Source organism: Phyllostomus discolor, chromosome 1, assembly GCF_004126475.2.
Source record: "Phyllostomus discolor isolate MPI-MPIP mPhyDis1 chromosome 1, mPhyDis1.pri.v3, whole genome shotgun sequence".
NCBI lineage: Eukaryota > Metazoa > Chordata > Mammalia > Chiroptera > Phyllostomidae > Phyllostomus > Phyllostomus discolor.
This window is the reverse complement of record NC_040903.2, coordinates 84,638,785-84,664,435: the sequence shown is the minus strand read 5'-3', so window position 1 is coordinate 84,664,435 and position 25,651 is coordinate 84,638,785. Positions and strand designations below refer to the sequence as shown.

General features: G+C 35.7%; 2 protein-coding genes across 3 annotated transcripts in view; one reads left to right on the top strand and one right to left on the bottom strand.

The window, feature by feature from the left end:
- The window catches only part of TBCK (TBC1 domain containing kinase), a 186,422-nt gene extending 170,335 nt beyond the window's left edge, over positions 1-16,087 (bottom strand). Inside the window, exons 1-3 of one of the 2 annotated variants that reach the window (XM_036025646.1) lie at positions 15,951-16,087; positions 9,016-9,236; positions 1,542-1,614 (exon numbers count right to left, since the gene is read on the bottom strand). In XM_036025646.1, the coding sequence (XP_035881539.1) occupies positions 1,542-1,614; positions 9,016-9,208 (266 nt within the window). In that variant the 5' untranslated portion in view covers positions 9,209-9,236; positions 15,951-16,087. Of the gene's footprint in view, positions 1-1,541; positions 1,615-9,015; positions 9,237-15,646; positions 15,930-15,950 lie in introns of those variants that run through there. The other variant, XM_028507475.2, reaches the window with a different exon arrangement.
- AIMP1 (aminoacyl tRNA synthetase complex interacting multifunctional protein 1) overlaps positions 15,968-25,651 on the top strand; it is a 36,274-nt gene continuing 26,590 nt past the window's right edge. The window contains exon 1 of the mRNA XM_028508086.2: positions 15,968-16,261. Coding sequence (XP_028363887.1) covers positions 16,260-16,261 — 2 coding nt within the window. The 5' untranslated portion in view covers positions 15,968-16,259. The remainder of the gene's footprint in view (positions 16,262-25,651) is intronic.

Genomic DNA, 25,651 nt, shown 5'->3' with positions numbered 1-25,651 from the left:
GACATTTCAGTTCCTTCCAGTTTGGGGCTACTATGAATAATGCTTCTGGGACTATTCTTCCGCAAATATTTTGGTGGGCATGTATTTTTCCTCTCTCTTGGTTAAATACCATGGCATGGCAGGGACACGAGTGAGGCAAATGAGATACCTAGAGCACAAAATTTGAGCAGGTCCTCTAATGCAGATTAGGGTCGCCAGATCATAAAATAGATGTTTCTATAACAATTTAGCCTTTTAAGTTATAGCACTGTAACTCAGAAAACCTACCACTCAGTGAATGAAAACATAACTTGTAAAACAATACTTGTAAAGGTATTTGGTCAATATTATATTATCAAATATAATGTATATTAAGTAAAATATAAAGTTGAGAATAATTTCCTTTAGAATGATCCCTATATCAAGTAAAACTCCTTGTTCTACAGGAGAAAAATAATGAAGAGAATTGTCCAAAGCTGCCTAGGTAGTTGGAGGCTTCTTCATCATATATACTGATTTATAAATCTTTATTCGAATATAACCCAGACTGAATTTAAAGTGTTTTTTTCCATAAAGATGTAGCTACAATTAATACTCAATTTTAATGTCAAACAGTTTTCACAGCATCAGTGACTTATAAAGTGTAAATTTAAACTGGTGAGCAAAGAATATTATGTTCTTAAAAAATAAAATCTAAGATATGGGACATGCAAAAATTATAAATATAAAAACATATTTACTAAGTAAGCTTAGGGTACTTATTTTTTATTTTAAAAACTTTGTTATTGTTAAAGATATTTTTAAATTTATATAATATGTTTATTACTAAGATGTATGTAATATAATTATAAAAGAATCTTGAACAAATTCCTTTCTCTGATTCACATTGTATGTTTTTTTAAACAATATATGATCTTCATCTATCTTTATAAGAGTCACAATAATTGGATAAAAATATAAATGCTTACAATTTTGTTACTAATTCACAAACTATTCATTTCATTTTAAAAATCAAAGTAATAAACTGATAAAATCTCAACTACATAATTTACAGAAGTAGACTTATTTTTTTGTTGTTGTTGTTAGTCTTTTTTATTTTTTTTGGCCTCTTATTATTATTTTTTATTGTTGTTCAAGTATAGTTGTTTCCATTTCTCCCATCTCCCCCAGCCATCCCCACCTCCCACTCTCAATACTACCCATTTAGTTTTGTCCATGTGTCCTTTATAGATGTTCCTGAAAACCTTATCTAATCTCTTAATCTCAGCTACAGAACTGCTTAGTAATGAAAATATTTCAAATTGTCACATGTATACTCCATAGGAATTTCTTTGTCAAGTACTCTAGAGAATGTCTACCTCATGAAAGTCAAGCATTGGATAATGTCAACAATAAATTTCTATGAGGTCTGTAAATTAAGTTACCCAAAATGAAAGACTGTACCTGGATTTTATCATTAAACAAGTAACACAAGAAACTAAAACTCTGTATTTTCTAGGTAAAATATCTTTTTATTTGCCAACTTCTGTGTTTCATTTAAATGTCCTGATATTATACAGTACCTCACAGGTTTCCTTTCCCGGAGTAAGTCTTCTAGACTCCGTTCACAGTGTTCAGCCACCACCACCAGTCTCTCTGAATAAAACAAAACAATCCATGTTATATTTCATTAATACAATGCTTTAATAACAAAATAATATACCCTACTAAAGATATACACATATAGTACAAATGCTATTGTAAAAGAGACTTTCAAACTCTGTATTAACTACAGAATTACCAAATATAGAGAAATGTATAATAAATGTTCAATAAAATAAGACATTAAATAACAATTTCTTTTCATCTCATGTTTTTCTCTAGAGTTTCTCCCATCAGGAAAATAAGTAGAAAGGCTCACCTTTGGAAAAGGGTGATCTTTCTTCTGACACAGGCTAAGAAAAGGAAAAGCTTGTTTGAAGATATAAAGAAATTTTGAAGGAAAGGGAAAATTGGGAGCCACAGACAGATTATAACTCCACAGCCTGGGTCCAACACAAGATCTGTGAAAGTGAGTTCAGAAACTCAAGAAAAATAGAAAGTTCTGAATTATGACTATGGAGAAAGAATAGAAAATTGACTGGGGATTGTTTGTAACATCATGGGGCCTTCTAAGGCTAAGTAATAATAAAAATGTTGGTGGGCACAATCAATATTATATAATTTTTATTTTCCAACAGAACTAGGAATAGCACAGTTCTGAGCATTGCTATTGGTGCATATTGTTTTCCTTCACTAATAACCCTAGTGACTAACACATTGTCTGACATAATATCAAATATGTAAGAGGAGAAGAGAAAAGTGCAACTGGGTTTCCAACTGGTTGGGGATTTGTAAGGTTATTTTAGAAGAGATCAAGGGTTTAAAAGAAACTGGGTTACTGTGAATATCCATGCAAAGTAGGTTCTAGGTTAGATAAGAAAGCAGGTTAATGCAAAATACAGATAGCAGACAAGATAAAGAAGTGAAGGTGCAATGAGATTGGGAATAGTGAAAATTGCATAGAGGTGTGGTGAATAAAGAGTAGCAAAGGAAGACAAATGAGATAGCACAAGATAGGAAAGGAGAATTTCAAGGTGAGAGCTCCAGTAAAAGGGATAACTCAATAATGACTAGTTCAAGGTATGGTCTTACACGGAGGAGGAGAGATGGAGGACAATGGTATACATGCAGGCAGTCGTGTGAGGTGTGCAGACGGGATGTTGTATGGGTCACATTTTGGAACCTGAAGCTGTCAGAGTGGTGACATTATACAGAATGATCTGAAACACTAAAATTAAAAATGATCTAAATAAAAGCTATCATGTTCAGAAGAAAGACTCCAAGTGATCTAAACAGGAACTTAAAAAGAATTAAATTTGAAAGAAATAAATGAGGAAAAAAAGAATAGGAAAGAAAATCATGAAATAAGGTCTAATTCTTTGATTCAATAAAAAAAGAGAAAGAGCATGGAAAGTTGAACTCCAAGCAATTTAGTGCAGCTATGAAGCTCTAAAAGGAAAAAGAAAACAATGCTTCAGAAAACCAAAATGGGAAGCTGCAATCTTTTGCTTTCCATCCAACCATATTTTGTACATTTTCAGTCCAGCTATCTGGCTCTCTCTCCAGAGTCTACTCTGTACACTGGCATCTCTTCTACCCAAGTTGAAATGTTTCTAGGTCCCCCATCTTAGATTCTGGTTCTTCACATTGTGTTTTCTCCTCATTTATTACGAAGGCTGACAAAACTCTCAAATTTTATCTCAAACCCAGAACTCTCTCTTTTGAACTCTAGACTTGTATACACAATTCCGCACTTTAATATAAAAATACCTCAAACTCTCCAGAACCCCAAATCAATGTATAGTTTGCTCTCTAAGCTAAGCTGGTTCCCTGTAGTACTATTTTAGTAAACGGTACCACAATTCTGGCAGCTGCTCCAGCTAGAAATGTAGAAGAAATCTCCTGTTCTCAAACCCAAACAAAATGTTCTGGTATTTCTATTCCCCAACTGTTTCCACATCTGTGCAGTTTGCTCTACCTACCACAATCTGGATCCAAGCCAGCATCATCTCTTATTAAGTTACTACAGCAGTTTCTTAACTGATTTTCTCCCATTAATCCTTATTCCCTTCTAATATTTTAATATTAAAGTCCAAGTGATAGAATAATAAATTTGATTATGTAACTTCCTCTCTCACTTTATTTTTGTTATTTTATCCATTGCTCACCAACTTCCATGCACACTGGCCTTCTTCCCCTGCTTCCTGCCTTAAGGTATGGGAACCAGCGCATGGATTCCCACTGCTGAAAACGATCTTCCCCATTCCCTTCTCCCAGTTAACACCTAACATGAAACATACTGGTTAAAAGCACAGGCTATTCTGTCTGGGTGCAAGTCTTAGTTTTAATACTCATTAGCTTTGAGACCTTGGGGAAGTTTGCTAACCTCTGTATGCTGCAGTTTCCTCCTCTGTAAATGAAGAAACCAATAGCTCCAACCTCAGAGTTATTCTGAGGTTAAAATGAGTTAATTTATAATAAGATCCTACATTAGTGCCTGGCACATAGCAATCACAATCTAAGTGTTAGCTATTATTATTATTCATTCCCCAGTTAAACGTGACTTCCTAAAGGAACACTTTTCTGATCCCCCCAAATCAATTTGCTCCTCCTATAAGGTAATCTACTCTACAGCGCATTTTCTTTTATAGCACTGTTTCAACTCAAAAGATCTGTATTTATTTGTATTAAATGTCTTTGTTCTCCACTAGATGATGATTCTAGGAACAATGTTGGTTTTGTTCAAAATGCATCACCAGTGTCTAGAATGGCACCTTGAAAATATAAGCATTTAATATAAAAATCCTTGTTAAATGACTTAATTTGAGCAAAGGCATGACATGGCCATTAGAAATGAGTAAGAGTCTCACATGATGAGCAAGAGTCCCATTATCTAAACTGAAATCTATCCTGTGTAGAAAAGGTATATGCTTATGTTGTAAACTGGGTATAATAATACTTCGATAGCACTGACTTTAATATAAAATATTAGAATTTATTAAAATGTACATACTCCATTAATAAGTTTATACTTATAAGTCTTTATAACTATGAGAGATTTCCAAAGTGTTTGGCATTAGCCTATAATTTGGCAGACTTCTTCTGGAAACTCCTTCAAAATATCATAAATCAGAGCATGCCAAAGTTTTATGATCCTATGGAATTTTGAATCATTATTTTATGCAGTGAGCCATGATGCTTCATAGAATATCAAAGTTTCTCCCAGAGGTAATGAAGTGTATACCAAAACAATGTTTCCAATACAAATCAATTTAAAAAAAAAAAATTAGAGACTTTTCATTCTGAAACTCTGGATCACTGTTTGAAAATAACTTCTGTTTGTTATAAAAACAATATAGTTTTACAGAATAAAATATGGCAAAACTATTTAGGAATTATAATGTGCCAAATATAAGTCAGCAATGTAGTGGCTTTATTTATAAAAAACAAATGTGACACTAAGATGAACTTTAAAGAGTAGAACATATAAGAACTGTAAAATAATCTTTCTTCTAACAAATATCTGATGAATGCCAAGAATCACTATATTGTACATATAGCCTGAATTTTATGTTGTAAATCAATGATAAGAAATTGAAAAGAGTACAATATTAAGAAGAAAGATAATAAAGGCATTGAATAAGGACAGAACTAAAAACAGATTAAATATTTTTTTAAACAAAAGGACAGGTAATTTGTGAATATGCTAAGGTAATTTGAAAGGTTACTAGAATACAGTCACTGCATCATTCTTTTGTTATTCACAGTAAAAACTGAAGCTAGCTCATCACCTTTTAAATATAATATTTAAATAAATAATTATACAGTAAAACTGACAAAATATTCTGTACTTGAGAAACAGTATTGTTACTAGGTCACTGTGATGATCAGTTTTATAAGTCTAGATGGCTAAGCCATAGTCTCCAGTTATTCAAATTCAGGTGTTACTGTGGAGGTATTTTAGAAGTGATTAAAATCTATAAGAAGTTTACTTTAACAAAGGAAGAGTATCTAAGATAATCTGGGTGATCCTGACTCAACCACCTGCAAAGGCATTAATGGCAGAATAGAAGCTTCACTGAAGAAAAGAGTTCACCCATGGACTGCAGCTCAGCTCTTGCCCAAATGTTCACTGCCTTCTGGATGCCACATCTAGGGATTTCAGACTCGCCTACCCAGCCTCTGGAATCACATAAGCCAATTTATAGCAGTCAATGTCTTCATACATATATCTACTAGTTCTGTTTCTCTGAAGGAACTCTGAACTGATAAGGACACTTAGGTTGAAATTATATCCAATTAGAGGTACAGAATAAATTATCTTAGAGGTCCTTAACAATTCTGTTATTCTCTACTTGAATTTCAAATCTACTAGTTAAAATAATTTTGCTCTTGATTTCACTAGCAATGGCTGAAAAATGTCTAGGTAATGAATACCAAATAAAATGGATGGATTACAACTTACAACCTTCACTCCATTTCTAAACACAGCTGAGATTTCAACCTCAACAGAAAAAAAGATTAATTTTTAAACTTATTTTCATGCTATATTTGCCTTTTTTATTCTAAAGTTATTTTCCTCAACTTTACTTTTATAAACTAAGATCTCAAATTCTAATAAAATGTCCATATTCTTGAGATTAAATACTTCATCCCACTGAGTTAGCAAGAAACTAACATCACCTTGAATCAGTTTTCAACGGTCTATAGAAAACAGTGAAAGGCTGATCTCTGAGCTAATCCAGCATGTGAAAACATAGTGTTACTAAAACAGACCATGTGTCACATGTAACTCCAAACACCAAGGGGAAGGTGGAGGCGGGGGAATAACAATGACAAGATGTAAGGTATCTGCATAGCAAGAAAAGAATAAACAGAGAAAAGAAACCAAAATCAGAATTGTTTGAGAAGACAACTGAGTGCAATTTAAACCCAAATCATGTATTGTTACATCATTGAAAAATGTGGTGAGAAGACTCTTGACTAGAAACTTCAAATTTTCAAATTAAATGCACCTAAAATGACTGGGATGCTTTAGAACAAACAGACCCTTACATAAACACATATCCTAATTCAGCTGTTTACTCCTTAGGCACACAACTTTTCAAGACAATGAGCACTTCCAATATAAACAAGATAATCAGATTCCCTGATCTTTGACAATCACTGATATTTTCATTCCACTCAGTGAAACTTAAACTATGAATTTTATACATACCTATGACTTATGCTACCCTAGAAGAGAGGGCTGCTGAGTTCTAACAGCAGAGAGAGCAGGGGAAGCAGAATAGCTAGCAATGTGGTAGACACACCCTAACGGGCCTACCTAGACTACTGACCTGGCTCCAACACTAACAGAGTCTAATACTGTCTAGGGAATCTCTTTCTACCTGACACTGATAACTAAAAAGAAGTGTTCCCTAGAGGGGATTATGTCATAAGATTTTTCCTGGTTCAGTATTTATGGGAGCTCATTTAGGGAGAGGAAGGAGGTCAAGAAATATCTAGAACCCTTGAGTCAAATTAACCCAAGAAAAGGAAGCTTAAGAGAAACTAGACAGAAGGTAAGACCCCAATTATATGAAGTGAAGATCTGAACAAACTTCCAGATACAGTGGAAGGAAACAAAGGGCACTTGAGGAGATTAAAATGAAGAAGTCCTAAGAGCTGAGCAAAGTGGCAAGAGTTTGGGAAGACAGGTGAAGGCAGGCACACTTCAAATTTGTGGATGTAATATAGCAAGCAAGATTAATTATGGTCACCAGCAACAGATGATAATGAGGATACCCTATATTGCCAACTTTTGTCTAGAGTGGTTCTGAAACTGGGCCAACCTGACAGTTGAAAATTCTTTAGAATCTGTAATTGTATGGGTTAGAGGCATTCAGGGACTGACAATACCAATTTTCAATGATGTAAAAAGCCCCAAATGATTTCTATCATTTTTAAACATTTAGTTAATGTCATCAAAGTCATGTACTAAATGAAAACTTTAGCAAAAATTTTATCTTTTTTTAAACAACAAATTTGCCCAAGTTCCTGAATTAGTCATTTAATGGTTCTATGCCTCAATTTTCTAATCTGTAAAATGAGAATAATAATGGTTACTATATCATGGTTATGTTATGAGGATTAAATTAAAATAATGTAAAGCACTTAGAATACTAATACATAATAAGCATTCAACAAATAATAGCCATTAATAATATTTATTACAAAAAACATTTTCTACTCAAAGTCTATAAAACTTTCAGAACAAATATTTTTAAGATACAGCCCAGACTACTTGAAACTCTCATTTAACCTAATTTTCAGCAAAACAAGAAAGAAAATGTAGTTTGCCTTTAATATTAGGTTGAAACATATTGAAATGCCATTTTATAGGAAAAGAGTTCAATATCAGCAAGTATACAAGATTAACTTCACAAATTATTTTATGTTAGAAAAATTAAACACAGTTGATTGAGATGCATTTAAAATAATTTTTAAAAATGGCACCTCAGCATGCAATTAAGCTTCCAAAAATAATTTTAAAATAATTAAAATACTGCCACTATAAGCGTCTTTAGGTGTTCTATAGACTGAACATTTGTGTCCCCCACCCAAGCCACCAGTAGATGGTGTCTGGGGATGGAGCCTATGGGAGGTAGTTAGGTTGTGAGTGCACAGCCTTTATGAATTGAATTAGTGCTTTTATTAAAGAGACCTGAGAGAATTTTTGCTCCTCCCACCATGTCAAGTTACAGTGAGACGATGGCTCTCAGTGAGGAAGTAGGCCTCATTAGACATGGGATCTGCTGGTGCCTTGATCTCAGACTTCCCAGCCTCCAGAACTGTGAGAAATAGATGTTTGTTGTTTATAAGCTACTCAGTTTATAGTGTTTTGTTACAGTAGTCTGAATGAACTAAGATATGGCACATAGAAGAACCTGATTATGAGTGTACTACTAAAATGGCAGTTAACATCTTCTTGGTAAAACATTGATTTTTTTTAACCAACAGGGTTGAACTTTTCCACTTCAATTCTCTACATAGAATCCTACATGAAAAGACTACTGCAGCTCCAAAAAAAAAAATTAGTGACTCTTTTTTCATTGGAAAAGTCTTAGTCAAAATTAATACTTTCAATAATAAAATACAGTCTGATAGACAACTCTAAAGTTTCTAGCATTATAACGTTCATTTCTTTCTTATAGAGAGGAAGAAATATGCTTAAGGATAGGTGGTTTCCTTGAAAGAGAAAATTAAAAATCCTTATTCTCAGATCTGAGAAACAGAAATCATTCAAATGTAGTCAGAAAAACTCAAACGACTGGAGTTTTGCCTGGAGTTGTGGAAGGGTGAGGGCATGCATGCACACACATACTGATTTCTTCACATATTCACTGAATATTTACAACCTAACCAAGGTAAAAGAGCAGAAAATACAAAACGGAGCAAACAGTAACAACTCACCATGCTTTCCTCTAGAAATATCCACATACTGGCACAGTCTGGGATGGGTAATGGTCTTAAGGATTTGAAAGCGCCCTAAAATTTTGATGGAATTTGGTGTGAGAGGAAGCCCATTGCTTCCACAAACATCATGTGGTAGAGCAGAGGCGAAGAAAGTAAAGGCACCCATTTCGGCATCCTTCAAGGGAAACATCTCGGAGTCTCAGGTCTTCTAAGATAATCTGAAAAAGGACAAAATTTCTTTGGCAGATCAACCATACATTAAGCCAGTGTTTGTTGCACCTTAAACACAATTAGCAATAAATATATAACTCAGAGGAAATGCCAGTATATAACTTGGTTATACCAATATACAAAGAAATGCCAGTTTGAATGCTTCAAAGCAAAATATATAAAGTTTAAAAATTCTAAGATAATATCAAAAAGGAAAAAACTACCCAATCTTAAATTTATATTGCAGCTCTAAATCAAAATCAAAGAATGTCAATGGCATATAAAAGAAAAGATATTTCCTCTTTAATGATGCTGGACAGTTTTGAGTTTGGAGGAAGTTCATTATTGCATATTCATTTCAATAAAGCTTTTCTCTTTACCTAACACCTGAATCAACCACAGGTTATGAAAAACTTTTCCTTTTTTAAATGAGGGAAATCAAGGAAACTGAGATTCCAACCAGATACTTTAAATAACCAGGGACTCTATTAATAGTAGTAAAAATTCAACTAGATAAAAGAGGCACTATAATGTTCTTTAAATGACTAGTCAAATTTTTGGGCTAGGTGTTTTTCATATGATTTGTTTTAATCACCACAAGAATCTTGACAAGTGTTATTGTCTCATAGTTAGAGATAAATGTCCCATGTGTAGATCCTGGGGGGATCCTATTAGCATGGACTCCAAAGCAAATGGTGTCCCTGAGTTGTGTGATAGAGCAGCCTGGAGATTAAGAAACTTGCTCCAAAATCAGTCTGACTCACATGAAGACAACCGCCATAAAAAAGGTCCAGAACAAAAAAACCCTCTCTTCCCCAAGTGTATCACTAAAAAGACATTCCACTGGCCATTGGCCAAGCCCTGCAATCTTCCCTTCTCAGCATTAACAATAATAATCTAGAACTCTTTTTAAATTAATTAATTTATTTATTGAGAGAGGGTAAGGGAGAGAGAAAGAGAGGAAGAGAAACATCAATGTATGGTTGCCTCTTGCACACCCCTGAAAGGGGACCTGGCCTGCAACCCAGGCATGTGCCCTGACTGGGAATCAAACCAGCGATGCTTTGGTTTGAGGACCCCTCACTCGATCCACTGAGCTAAACCAGCCAGGGCATAATCTAGAATTCTAAATTAAAATAATAGGCCACTTTTCATGTCTGTCCAGAAACTTCATCAAATGAATTAAAATGTTTTAAAATGTATAAAGTCGTAATAAGAAAGAGAACAGAAAAGGGCTATGAACTGATGAAAGATTTCAATAAACCACTGTAAGGCATTTTGCATATGGGAGAGACCTGTCACAAGAAACAGAAAGATGAAAGCTACAACCTATAGTATATGCAAGAAGTTTGCCCAGCCTCTTGAGAGTCAGAGGCTTCAGATTCAGAGAATGCAGAAACATTGGTGAACAACAGTCAGAAGAGGGTTTGAAATGAGAAAGATGATTTGAACGGCTGAAGAATAGAAGAGTTAATTCTGCCACTGTCCCCCAACTAGGCAGTTATTCCCCCCCGCCAAAAGTAAAGTTCTTCATTAAAGAAATTAAACAAATGTGATGTGAAAATTACAATAAATAGCTGTGTGAAAATCACCATACACAGTTGCTATGGGTCTTGGTGACAAAAGCAAACTCCTCTGAATTCTGGAATCTGTAGGATCTCAGTTAAGATTTGGCTGTCTATTTAGCCTTCTTAAAACAGAATACGCTAGTCAGCAAGTCTGTCCATAAGAGCAAAGCTCCTAGATGGCCTTCCTTAACCGTTAAACAATGAGCTGTCCAGGAATCATCAGATAGTTGAGGCAGAGAATAAAATAAACCAAGAAAAGAAAACTTCCCTGAAGGCAACCAAAATAACTTATGAGAAAAATCCGAAACCAACTCTAATATATTTAGAAAGATTTGTGAAGATATTATATCCACTATATAAAACAGGAGATATAAAAGAACACATTTCACAAAAAAAGTAAAAAGGAATTGCCAATATATATGAGAAGATAAATAACAGCACTAATATTTAAGGAATGCTCACTAAAACCACATGAGCATTTATATCCACCAGATAGTAACCATTAAAAAAACCTGAAAATACATAATATTAGGAGAATAGGAAGAAACAGAATGTAATTGGTACAATCACTATAGATAACAGTTTGACACTAGTTTCCTATTCCATTCCTCCAGAAACTTCTACACACATACACAAGTGGATATGTACAAGAAAGATCGGGATAGTATTGTTTCTATTATCCATCCCCAAGGTGGAAACAACTTAAATATCCAAAGATAGGAGAATGGTTAAATAAATTGTGGTACATTCATATGATGGAAAAGCATATAGGAGGAAAAATAGGCAAACTGTAGAAATAGTTTTGAATGGCATAGATGAATACTTATGGCAATATAATCGTAAAATTCAAAACAAGAAAAGCTATATAATAAGTAACTCAGGAACATCTACCTGTAATGTAAGAATATATTTAAAAAGTAAAAGAATTGTTAAACACACACTTGCAGATGGGGGTACCATTGCATAAAAAGCAGCAGTGAGACTAGGAAAGGACCCATAAAAAGCTCCAAAACTCTGGAGTAATAAGCTAGTTCTTAATTGATGGGTTAGTGAACATTCATATTGTTATTATGCTCCACAGTTTCTATATCATATATGTCCATCTATAGCTGTATGTGAGCTCTATACCACATATTTATACATTTTTAAAAATTATGTTTAAGTTTTAAAATGAAAAAAATTAAATACAACAAATTGCTGTTTAACAAAGGCCAAACATTCAATATGGAAAGAACAATCTTTTTAAGAAATAGTGCTGGAACAACAAGATATATATATGGAAAAAAATCAACCTCAACTCCTACATTTGAGATGGATTATAGACCTAAATATAAAAGTTAAAACTATAAGTCTTCTGCAAGAAAACATAACAAAATATCTTTGCAACCTTAGGTTAGGCAAAGAATTTTAGACATGTTAAAAAAGCACTAATCATAAAAGATGAACTTGATAAAATGGATTTCATCAAAATGAAAAAAATCTACACATCAAAAGGAACTCTTGATAAAATGAGAATCAAACCCAAATATAAGGAAAATATTATATATGACATTTTTATCAAATATATTCAAATGTATGATAAACTTGTATCAAAAATATATAAATGGTGCATACAACTGAATACTAAAAACAAGTCAATAAGAATAGGTTAAAGTCTGAAACATATACTTTCACAAAGGAGAGCATACACATAGACAATAAGCACTGGAAAACGTTCTCAACAGCATTCATCAGGAAAATGCAAATTAAAACCACAGCATACCATTGCACACATTCCAGAGAGCTCAATTTTAAGTGACTGGAAATACAACTGTCCAGGAAAACATGGAACTGGAGCTTATATACTCCTGCTGGTGAGAGTGTAAAATGACACAGTAACTTTGGAAAATTGTTTGGAAAACTTTCTAAAGTTAAAAATACCCAGGTTTATGACTCAGAAATCTTACTCCTACTAAGAAGAAAAATGAAAATTTTGCCCATAAAAATACTTGTATGAGAATGTTCGTTGTGGTTTTACTCCTAACAGTCACAAAATGGAAAAAATGCACATGTCACACAATCGAGTGGGTAAACAAATCATGCCCTATTCATCCAAAGGAATTCTATTCAACAACAAAAAAGAAACAAACATGCCAAAACGTGGATGTATCTCAAAATCACTATATTAATAAAAGAAGTAGACACAGAAGAGTTCATATCCTATGGCTCCACTTAAACGTAGTTCCAGACTTCAGTTCTAAACTGCAGTGATATATATGAAAACACGATGCCTTGAGCCAGGAGGATGGAAATCGACAGGGGAACATACGAACTTTTTGAAGTAGAGCAAGTGTTCTACATTTTGATTGGGGTGGTGCTTGTCATATGGATATTCATATGTATCAAATGCATCAAACTGGTTAATTAAAAGCAGTACATTTTAATGTATATTAAATCAAATGAAAAATGAAAAAATAAAACACAGACTATTAAGTGAATATGAGAAAGAAATAATTAAAAATGAGTGCTTGATGTGATGACCAAATTAGATAGAAGTGGTGGAAAATAAATTTGAGATGACTGCTTAGAACATCAGGCAAAAAGGCAAATAGATAAAAACATAAGAAGACAATACACACAGAGAATGAAGCCAACAATCACCTTAATGAGTTTCAAAGAGAGAGATAGAGGAGAATAAATTATAAAAAAGCAGAACAGGTGAAAATTCCCCACAGATGAAGGAAAACATCCCTACAAATTAAAAGTCTCTTAATTTCAAGGAGGATAAAATGAAAGAAGACTCACATTGAGACATTTATTCTAGCCCTTTTGAATGAGCTCATTTCAAGGAGACTAAACTCACATCAAGACTTGATAAATTTTCAAAGCATCAAGCATAACTAAAAACTTGAATGATTTCTGAGAGCAAACACATAGTTCTGGCAGCAAGAAATTAAGATCAGACTGGCATTCTCATCTTCTCAGAAGGAACAATGAAAGTTAGAAGATGGTGAAATCAGGGAAGATTTAGTGTCTATACCCAGCAAAACTATCAACCATAATAACAACATAATTTACAGCTATGCAAAAATTAACAAGTAAAATTACCATCCACATATCTTTTATAAATAAGTTTCTTTAGGATAAATTATACCAAAACGGAGGAGAAAACGAAATAATAGATGTTCAGTTAGGAGACACTGCAATTTACCCAAGAGTTCAACGAATACAACCCAGGGTAGAAGCTGTGCTAAAGCACTAGAACAATCTATTGAAATTAAACAGAAAGTGATTGGGATGCAAGGGGAAATCCTCTAGCAAAGAAAGGAAATGGTGCCTTCTCTTACAACGAAGGAGATGTAGTGAAGAAAGCACAAAATGGGAGGACTTGACGAAGAAAGTTTATGTACCTCTTCCTGCAAAGAAATCAGAAAGTCCTTTGTTAAAGTGATGAGAGTTTATAGCATGTAAACAAAGCAAAAACATGTAGTTAAGAAATATAAATATCATTAAGCTGGAGAAACTATAAGGAAAGGTCCAGCTAAGGGAATAGATTTGTTTTCTAAAGTGGTCAAGAAAAAGGTGGAGTCACTACTTTCCTCATTTTACCCAAATAAGGAGCCAAAATATTTTTGAAAATTGATGTGAAAAAATTGAGTTTACATGTATTTAGAATTACAAACTAACCTATATGAAAACTAAAAATTAATAACTACTCAAAAAATTGGAAGAGAGCTTGTGGATGATGTGAATTATATTAAGGCTATTTAAAAAAGAATTATTGTTTAAATAATTATTCAATATACAGACCTAAAATTAGGTAAGATTAAAAGTGGTTATTTCTGAAAATCAGAACTGAGAAAGGGAAGGAAAACACTAAACGGTTGCATTTTATTATGCAATCCTTCTACAATAGTTGATTAAAATTAGATGATTCTGAAACTTAGACACCTAAAAATTAAATAACCAAATAAAAAATGTACATGATTCAGAAGGCACATTAATCAGCATACATCATTTCATCATTGTTCTTCTTTAACTACCTCTTAGATGGGTGCACAAAAAGGCCCACCACAAAATATACACACAGATTTTCTCGCTTGGTGAGTGGAAGAAAGGTGAATAAAAACGGCTGAGATGAAAGATTGAAGAGAAACAACAATGTAAAGAATTGGGTTTGAAATTTCATTCATTCAACAATTATCTTGAAGATTCTATTTGAAGTCAGGTGTTTGCCAGTTGCTAGGCTAATTATAGTGAAAAACGCACAATCTTATGTCCTCAAAGAACTTGGAGTTGAAATAACTCAAACTGGGACATAAAAGCCAAAAATGGGCAAAAAGAGGACTTTACCATGAATAAAACAGTTTACAAAACTAATTCATTTATTTTATATACTTCCCCCCAATTAATTGTCTTTCTGTCCCAAACAAAAACAGGGGCATTGGGGCCTTGAAAAAGCGACCAGTGACAATTCTAAAGAAATCCCCATTTGTTCACTTTTTTCCATTCCACAAGGAAAGTACATCTCAATATTTGACTAAATGTTTGCATACCAGAAACAAACCAAAGCAAGTGTTCACATCGGTGACGAGTAAGGGAGAGCCATTTCTACATTCTCTAACCCCCTCTTTAAACCTTGCTTTGAAACAGGGACGTAGGGATTACTTGCAGAGGAATCAGGTAAACGCGTGTAGGCAGAAGGCGAGCTGCAGCTAGGGATGGGAAAGGAGCGGAGTACCAAGCAGCTCCGCAGACTGACTCGACCACTCAATACGGATAGGGGAGGCGACTGCTTCACTTGTCTTTCCTCTACTTCCCACCAGCCCCACCCACTACGACGAAAACCAGTGGGAAACCCAAATACCTGCCTCTGAGTCTAGGGACGCGAGCGGACACAAAGACAAGGGGCTGGAACTTCTACACAGGGCCCCAGGGCTGTCGCTGTGGCTGCAGTCGCCGCTACTGCTTAGTGCACCAGGCCCTGCATTTCAGGGGCTGTTACGAAAGAGGCCACTCCTGGAGCGCCCGGAGTTCTGAGCCCTCTTTGCGAGGGACCAACGTCAGCGGAGGTCCCCAGCTCAGAACTCTGCGAGGCCCGTGACCCATTCCCACCGCACTGACAGCTCCCAGCTCTCGCCCCACCCTCCACTCGTCGGGGTCATTTCCTCTGACCTCACAGCCTTCGCGACACAACATTGATGAAGGACCCCGACGTGCGGTGTCCTGCCCCTCGCTCAAGCTGGCGACAAAATGTCGCGACCAAGGAAGAGGTACAGGGGGTTGACGTTATGGCACTGAAATACCGGAAGCGTGGTGTGACTGCACACAGGAAGGGGACATCACAGAGTCTGTGAAGCAAGCGTTCAGGCGTTTAGTTGGGACACCTCCTTGGGTCCTTTCTCACTGCCGCGGTGTGCGGCAGGCTGTTCCTACCTGCTCACGCCTGAGGCTACCCCAGTGCTGTCCCGGGACGCTGATTTCATGTGAGTGATGCTTGTGGAGGGTCCTACAGAAAGCGGGTTGTGATCGTAGGAGTCTCCTTTTCTTACTTACTCTCAGGAGGTGAGACCTGGTCTGTAGGTACTAGTGGGGAGTCTGCTGACACAAGCACGGATCTGGGCATAAGGAAGTAGGGAAGAGCTTGGACCTTTCGAAGGGGGTCAGGCTTGAGCAATGAGATGCGTGGCGGAGGGAAACGATGCTACTATATATTCACAAACATGTTTACCTTAGTGTGTTAAAAGACTGTCAGCGGGCATGGTGTCGGGATGGGGGCAGACAGCAATCCATTCATTTATTAAGCGCCAGAAGCGTTCCCCGCACTGTTTCAGGCACTGGGTAAAGAGCAATCAACAAACCAAACTAAAAGCCCTGCCTCCCTGTAAGTAACATTTTATTGAGGCGAACGTACACTAAACAAAGTTAAGAAAAGCACTGTATTTTAGATTAAAATGAGTGCTAAAGAGCAAAATAAAGCAGCGATGGAAGAGTTCAATTGAAATTTTAGTGTGACCAGGGAAGGCCTCACTGAAAAGATGATTTTCCAGTCAAGAGCGGACCAAACAGATTCTCCAGCGAGAGAATTAACCATACAGAAATCTTAGTGAAGTGCAGTTAGGCAGAGCAACGAGCCGCGCCAAAGACGCGAAACAGAAACTCCCCCAACAGTAAGAATCTTATGGGTCAGAGTTGTGTGAAGTGGTTGAACTGGAGACAAAAAAATCAGAAACCAGGAGCAGGTCATGAAGGATCCCAAGGGCATCTAAGCCACTGGAGAATTTGCAGCAGTGGAGTGCTAGAATCTGACTTCCTTATCCAATTAAAAATGGGCAAAAGACCTGAATAGACGCTTCTCTGAGGAGGACGTACAGGTGGCCCACACACATATGAAAAGGTGCTCCACATCATTAATCGTCAGACAGATGCAAATTAAAACCACAATGAGACACCACCTTACACCTGCCAAATGGCTATTAATAAATCAACAAACAAGTGCCCACGAGGATGTGGAGAAAAAGGAACCCTAGTGCACTGTTGGTGGGAGTGCGGACTGGTGTAGCCACTGTGGAAAATAGTATGGAATTTTCTCACAAAACTAAAAATGGAACTGCCTTTTGACTCAGCGCTTTATATTCTGTGAATAAATCCAAAGAATCCCAAAACATCAATTCAAAAGAATATATGCACCTTTGTGTTAATAGCAGCATTATTTACAATAGCCAAGAGTTGGAAACATCTTAAGTGCTCATCAGTAGTTGTGAATGGGTAAAAAACTCATAACAAATGTGAGTGGTACATTTACACAATGGAATACTACGCAGCAGTAAAATAAAGGAATTGTTACCTTTTGTGACAGCATGAATGGAACTGTTAAGTGAAATAAGCCAGGCAATTAAAGACAAATACCATATGATTTCATTTAAAGTGGAATCCAGTGAACAAAATAAACTAATAAGCAAATAGAATCAGAAGCACAGAAACATGGAACACACTAACAGCTGTAAGAGGGGAGGGGAGAGATGGGGACTGGTTGAAAGAAGGTGAGGGGATTAGACAACACACATGCATGATCCATGGACATGAACAATGCTGTGTGCATTGACTGGGAGCAGGGACTGGGCTAAGGGGAGAGAAGCAAAGGGGGAAATTGTGGGATGAACAGAATACCATAAACAAAAAATATTTTAAGGAAAGAAAGGATCTGGCTGGCTGCAATCAAGATAGACTGAAGGGGACAGGGTGGAGTCAAGATCGTTAGGAGGCTTCTATTGTAATCCACATGAGAGATGAGGGTGGCTTGATGAGGACTGCTAAGGAATGGCTAATCATATTCTTAGTGTTTTTAATTTTGGTATGTAAGAGTATTAATGAATGGTGACTTTAATTAGGTTTTGGAAAGACTTTAAAAAATGAATTGTAGTGTAAGTTTTGAAGTGACAAATACAAGTTAAAATTACGGTTTTACCATTTATTATTTGAATGGGTTTAGACAAATCATATAATTTTTCTTGAGTTTATCTATAAAATGGAAATATCTCATCACTTTGTAAAGGTTAAATGAGTATGTACAGTGCCTGGCTCAGTAAACAAACAAGCAAAATATAACCAAAGACACTGAAACTGAGAACAGGCTGACAGTGACAAGAGGGGAGGGAATTTCAGGGGAAAAGGGGAAGGGTTTGCAGGAACAAGTGTAAAGGACACATGGACAAAAACAAGGGGGGACGGGTGGAAACAGGAGGGAGGCAGGGAGGGCTGGGACGGAGGTAAAAGGCAGAAAACTGTACTTGAACAATTAAAATTAAAAAAATAAAGTAGTGGCTATTGTTAGTTGTGTTCTTATATAAGTGTAGGTGAAAGGGGGGCTACATACTAACCCTAACAACCTCAGGAAAGGCTGCATGGCAGGCCCTACAAACTCAGACTAGAATTGACCACTGGGATGATCTGAACATAAAAAGTCCTAACTAAATGGTGTTCATGGCCGGTAGTCACATCCTTGGTCTGTAGCTTTCTTGACAAAGGTCAATTTTTACCTTAAGTGAGCCTGTCTAGTGTCTTTCTGCATCTAAGATAGCATACCTTTGTCAGTCAAAGAAACCTTTTTTCCCAGACCCCCTCAGAGCACAACCTCCAGTGGAGTATGATACCACAGAAACTTTGTTTTTTTTTTTTTATCCAATCCCAGAGACCTCCCTGCTTTGCTGTCTCCCACCCCCTTAAATCTACCACTAATGGATTTCATGTACACCACCCCCTTAGGCATCTTACTTTGATTCTAATGTATAAAATATGCTATAAAACTGCCATTCTCCATAGCATTTTTTCAGTCTGTTGAGATATTGCTTCTTGGCAATATTGTCAATTTAGCTCAAATAAACTCATAGAAATTCTTTCAAGTCTGGACGTTTATGTCAACATAAGCAATGGGAGAAAGATAGTGGTGAGTATGTCTCTCGGGGGAAAGGGGTAGTTAAATCCTTTTCAAGAAAATTTGAACCAGGTAAAAGATGACCCTGTTGTGTGGTAAGAGAGCCATGGGGAACGACATACCCCTTTTAAAATATGCCAATTTCTCTGGACAGTAAGGTTTTCTATGTTAATAGCTAGTTGTTGAAATACATGGATTGCCCTCTCATAGATGTCCCTCATACCTGTCCTCTCCTAGCCATCCTTTAAATCCTTTAGGACCCCTAGTGTCCTCATAAAGAGGAAGAAAGCTCTCTGCTGAGTAAAAGAAAACAAGAATAAATACAAATTTCCAGTTACAAAGATTGTCATGTGGATGTACAGCATGGTGACTATAGTTAATTCTGTATTACCTATTTGCAAATAGAGTGGAATTTGAAGGTTCTTATTAAAAAAAATTTGTAGCTGTGTTTGTCAAAGGTTGTTAACTGGACTGTTGTCATTTTGTAATATACTGCATACAAATATCAGGTCATGTCATGTGTCTGAAACTACTGTAGTGTTACACATCAATTACACCTTAAAAAAAATTTAAAGTCACACAGCTGATTGGTGGCAAAGCCAGAATTCCAGCTCATTCCCTGACTGCAAGATAAATAAATAAATATGAACTTTCACAAGAAAAACATAGTTTTTATTTTTCTATATTTTGGCAAAGGTTGCTAAAAGGTCCCTGGATTACCAGTGGTGGCTGCTGCTATATATTTTGAGTGTCTCTGGGATGCATTGTTTTTATAATACTTAATTTTATTATTTACCTTTTAAAATTCTGACTTTTGACTCATAAATCCTAACAGGAGTTTTAACCTAGTTCTAAAAAGAACCATATTTTGTAGCATTGTAATAAAGATGTTCTCAGAGTGGGGTAACTTGGCTGGTAGATTGAAAAGCAAATGGAGGGAAGAAGTTTGAAATGTAAGAATATGGATAATGATAAGAGGAAAAAAGTGATTCAAATTTCTGTCTTTATCAATTCTAATATGCACATCTTTTTGATATTTACATTTCTGAAATAGTGGTATATTTTACAATTATTGATGTCTTCAAATCACTATAGCCTAAGTGGCAGTTGTGATTTAGTTGTCAATGCCCACACTTATATAAACTTGGTCGTAACTATTAATATTGTCATCAGTTCAGTTGATTTAAGTATACTGTTGATACATACTTACAGAGTTTAATCTCCATTTTAATTATCATTTAAAAGATGATTTATCATTAAAATGAAAAGTTCTTGTGTATGCAGAAATACACGGCAACAGGAAGTGATGGAAGCTAAAAATAGAGCTAAATTTAAAAGAGGTTGTTCGATAAAGGATACCAGATATAACTAAGTGATAAAACATTGGCTTAGTCAGCAGTGTTTTTCTTTGTATAAGTAGTACATAAAATAATAGAGCATCTTAGATTTCATGAAATAATGGCACTTGGAGTGTCATAGAAGAATATAATTTTTACTTAATTGCAGTTTAAAAGTGAAATCAGGTGTGTCAGGAAGCAGAAAGACAATTTCAAATTTTTGTAGAGTTCCTATACTATGAAGTAAAATTTCAAATCTGTTCTTAAAACTTCCATTTCAAAACAATGGATTATGGATTATTTGTTTATATTTAGTTCCTAACATTGAGAGCCTGGAGAAGGGATTTGTTATTTAAAAGAAATTACTGGCAATTTAGAATCAGAGTGGGGAAGATCATTGAGGAGATTGCTGAGGTGAAGGGAAGCCATTTAGGAATGATAAGAATTTCAGAAATAATCTTTCATATATGTGTTTTAATGACTAAGATGTCTAGATTCACATAATTGGTCAAATCAGCCTCAACTCTTAGCAAGTTTTATGATTAGAGGCATCTAACAATGGCTTTTTAGATTTTATGAAATATGATGACCATTAGAAAGACAAAATGTGAAGGGGAAGAATAATTTAGATAATACTCTTCAAAAGCTTTTTGTCATAAAAATATGTTCATTTTACTTTTTTAATTTAGTAAAGGGAAAAAGAAGTTCTCACTGCCCTCTCACAAGTTAACATACTCGTTATTTTGTCTCTCTGAATGTTTTATATTTATAATTACTATGCATGTAGTTAAGTATATCTACTTTAACCTCATTGTCCTTTTCTTTTAGCACAAACTAAGCCAGCATTCCCAAACAGATTTAGTGAGTACTAGTTCCAGTAAATAATATTAGGTGTTCTTTGGTTAGGATCCCATGGTTAAATACGTTGAGAAATGCCTCATAATTATATCCTTTAGAGGAATTATAGCTTGGATATTAAAAGAGATAACTCCAGAGTCAGGCAGACCTAAGTTTCAATTCTCATTGACTAACATGACCTGGGGCAAATTAATTTTAATTCAAGGTTTCTTCTCTGTATAATTTATAGGTGATACATCTAAAGCATTTAGCCAGCTTATAATAAATAGTCTACAAATGTTACATGTGAGAAACCCTATACATATCAGCATGTTAAAAGTAGTGAGGAGCCCTGACTGTCTTGGCTCAGTTGGTTGAGTGTTTTTCAACAAAGTGAAAGGTCAAGCTAAAGGGCCCTGGTTTGATTCCCATATTTCTAGTCAGCGCATAAGCCTGGGTTGCAGCTGGCCTGCTGTTGGCCTGTGTGTGAGAGGCAACTGAAGATGTTTCTCCCACACATTGATGTTCCTCTCCCTCTGTCGCTCCCTTCCCTTCTCTCTTAAAAATAAATAAATAAATAAAATCTTTAAAACAAAAACAAGAAAAGCTGGTAAGGAGACTAAAGAAACTTAAAGTTTTGAAATTCATTGACTACCCAGTATAAAATTGAAAATTTCCATGGAGCACTGGACACAAAATAGTGGAGTAAATGCTGGATTGAAGGTGAAAGATTTGTCTGAGCTTAATCAGTGTTGTTTGTAAACTAGCAAGATTGTCCTAAACATAACTTCATTAAAAAAAAGTTCTCCAGTTTACTGTGTTTCCTCCATGTGTCTGAAAACTTAGTGAGTACAAAGAACATGTTTAAATTTTCTGTCTCCTATAAACTCAGCACATGGCTCAAAATCAGAGACTATAAGTAAAATTGAGGGTAAGAACTTGATTTATAGGGGGACCTGGCAGGTAACAGAAATGGAAGATATTGGGGAGTGGTGAAGTCTGTGTTGCCATACATAAAGGCATTTGCATCCAATTACAAACACTTTCAACCCTGGAAAATAAAGTCATCCCAGGTCTGTGCAGTGATAGTTGTAGTCTCAGCAAGCTGGAGATCTGGAGCAAACCCTAAAGAACATCCACATAAAGTACATATCAAGAAAAGGATCCTATATAGGAGATGCCAAGGATTTAGAAGGTGAAATTAGTTGATAAGTGTCCTCATTTTATGAATTAAGAAAATGAAGCACAGAGAAATTAAGTAACTTTGTTGAGGTCACACATCCAGTTAAGCATGTGGTTCAACCAAGATTTGTTGCCTGAAACCCCTTTAAAAAAAAAAAAACCTATACTCTTCTGCTAGGGCTAGTGATCATTAACTGCATATTATTACTAGAAAACATTGGCATATTCATGCATCCTACTTACATTTTTGAAAAGCCTAAAAAGACAAGTACTAGAAAAATGTTTTCAGAGCTTCTAATTCTGAAAACAGTAGATCTTAGCATTTGACAAAAGTTTTGTCAACACCTAGACCTGACTAGAAACTAATCCAAAATATCTCACACAAATAATTTTAATATTGAGATCATAAATAATATTGCCAGGGTAACTAAGAATAGAAAAAAATTAGACAGTGGTTAGCAGCTAGTGTGTTTTATAGTTATTCATAAGTTTTATTTTGCCACAAAGATTTGTTTACTCCAGAGAAATGACTGCTCTAAGATATTTATTCTTCTATTGAGATTTCTTTTGTAGTACTATTGATATTGTGGCAGTAAGACAGTTAAAAGTAGTCTATTACTATATGATATGTAGCATAATGACATGGAAACTTGGAAACTTATTAATATTGCATAACCAAGTGCGGACTTTATTCACTAGTAATTAGAATTAAGAGCATTCTCAAAATTCAAAATCAAATGGTCTTAAGTTTATGGTTTGATGACTTTTTTAATGACTTTATATTTTAGAGCAGTTTTAGGTTCATAACAAAATCATTGAGTGAATTTTAATTGTTTTCCTTCCCTTAAGCCACAACAATCTACATCTTTCTCATAAGCCAATTTTTATCTTGGTATTCTTGGCCAGTTGTGTGCCTTTGGCAAATTGGTATATATGGTTTATCCTGGATTGCTTTGCCTCCTGGGCTAGAGCTGAGAACTCTTGTATACCAGTTTTTAGAATACCTTCACACGGCATCCAAACTGGAATCTGCTATATGCTTTCGAGTGTTCTTTCTTTGTATACCATTTAGTTAAATAGTCTCAAGTCTGTTATCTTTAGAGTTTTCACAGTTTTGATGATAGTATTTATTTGTAGGGAAAAGTATGTGAAGGTTTTCAATCAACTGTTGTCTTATTGTAGTCCCCTGGACAGAAATCCTTAGATATATTTTACACACTGTTAGGAAAACAAAATTTAGAATTAATGTAAATACATTAATATTTGTCACCTCAATGGACAATCCCCCCAAAATTTGCCTGCAGTTTAGCCAAATTAAGTATTTTAATGTCAGTCTCTATAATTTATATTTTTATTATTATGTTCTTAACCCTTAAGAAAAAATATGCCTATTGATCTAGAAATTATCTTAACATAGGTAACCCACTCTACTGTGAGTTTGAAGGTGGGCATTGTGTATACATATCCTATCTTTTGTGTTTCCAGAACTTTGCTCATTGCCTTACAATATTAGCTATGTGGCAAAAAAATGTTAAGTATGAAATTACTTGTGGTATAACCGAGCAGATGGGCCCTGTCCATGTGGTGCCTTGGTGAATGACCTGACATTCAGTATTGGAAGGAACAGGATTTTATTTACAGTATCCCAACCTGGGGTGTGGTGGGAGCACTTCAGCTTGAGACCTCCTTTCCCAAAGACCCAGCACTTCCCTTGTGCCCCAAAAGGCTATGAGCCAAAAGCAAGCCCAGTAGTTCCCCACTTCCTTAAGCCAGCTGCACAGTCTCACAGCAGCTCTCTTTTTCAGGATGTGGGGTGCATAGTCATCAGCTTCCATGTAATAGTCCAGGAATGCATGTGCCGTGGGGAACTGGATCACAGTGAAGTCTAGGAAAGCCGTAAGTCCCAAGTGTCTAGGTACAGTCCAGATTTTCAAGGCAGTTGGTCAGCATCTTGCAAGCAAGGCAGGATCCTTGATGGTTTCGGAGTCTGCCATCAGGCACAATCAGAGCAGCAACATGCCATCCCTTCCCTTGTTATACCAGGCCATATGGCCCAATAATCCCTGCAAACTACACAGCTGCTACTTCACTAGTGGCAGCATGACTCTTCTATACCCTTTGAAACCACATGCTGAATGAACCCATGAACCACATGGCTGCCTGCCCTGAGCTTAATCCTGACCCTGAGCCTCCTGTGTGACCCTATCTCTGACTCCTCCCACAATGAGTTACATTTGCCAGTTCTGTATTGTTTACATTTATTTGGCTGCCATCTCCAGTCAGGGGAAGAGTGACTCAGTGATCTAAGTGGACCATCTCCCTAGCTATACCACAAGTCAGGATATATCCTAAAAGTCACATCCACGTTGTCCAGAGATCATACACAGCTGTCATCTTGCCTTTGTTATGAAAAATATCTTAAGTCTATCACTGCTTCTCCCATTTCCCAACCAAGAGCTATGGGGGCTTTGGGGACCCTTCAGTCTACACTACTTTTCAGTGGTATCTCATTTTGCCCCATTCTGAGATACACGGGATCTGGCCAAAGTAATGCCTGCTTTAGTCTGGTAGGGTACAGGAATGTTTCACACAAAATAGACAGCAATTGGAATATTTCACCTAAAGTGTCATGGTGTGCTTGAGTGTAATATTGTTACATTACAGAATTACATACTTAGGATTTTATAATAAAAGGGGGGGCATTATTTGTGCCGGACCCTGTATAAAATCATCTCCATTTACAAATGAGAAAACATACTAAGGTTAAGAAAGTTGAAGTTTACACAGCTATTAAGTCACAGAGAGGCAAACGGTTTGAACCAAGGTTCATGTGATTTCCAAGTCCATGCTCTTTAAATTTTATTTTCTTACTCTTATAGTAAGTTCTTAATAGTCAAAGTAAAGAGGAGTGATAATATTATATACCCCATGGTGTTGTGATGATTAAATAAGTTAATATTATAAAATACTTAGAAAAGAGGCTGGCAAATACTAAAGACAGAGTAAACACTAGCTGTTATTGTTACCTAAAAATACTATCAGGAAATTTGAAATGACTTCTAATACTATGTGTAATCATTATATAT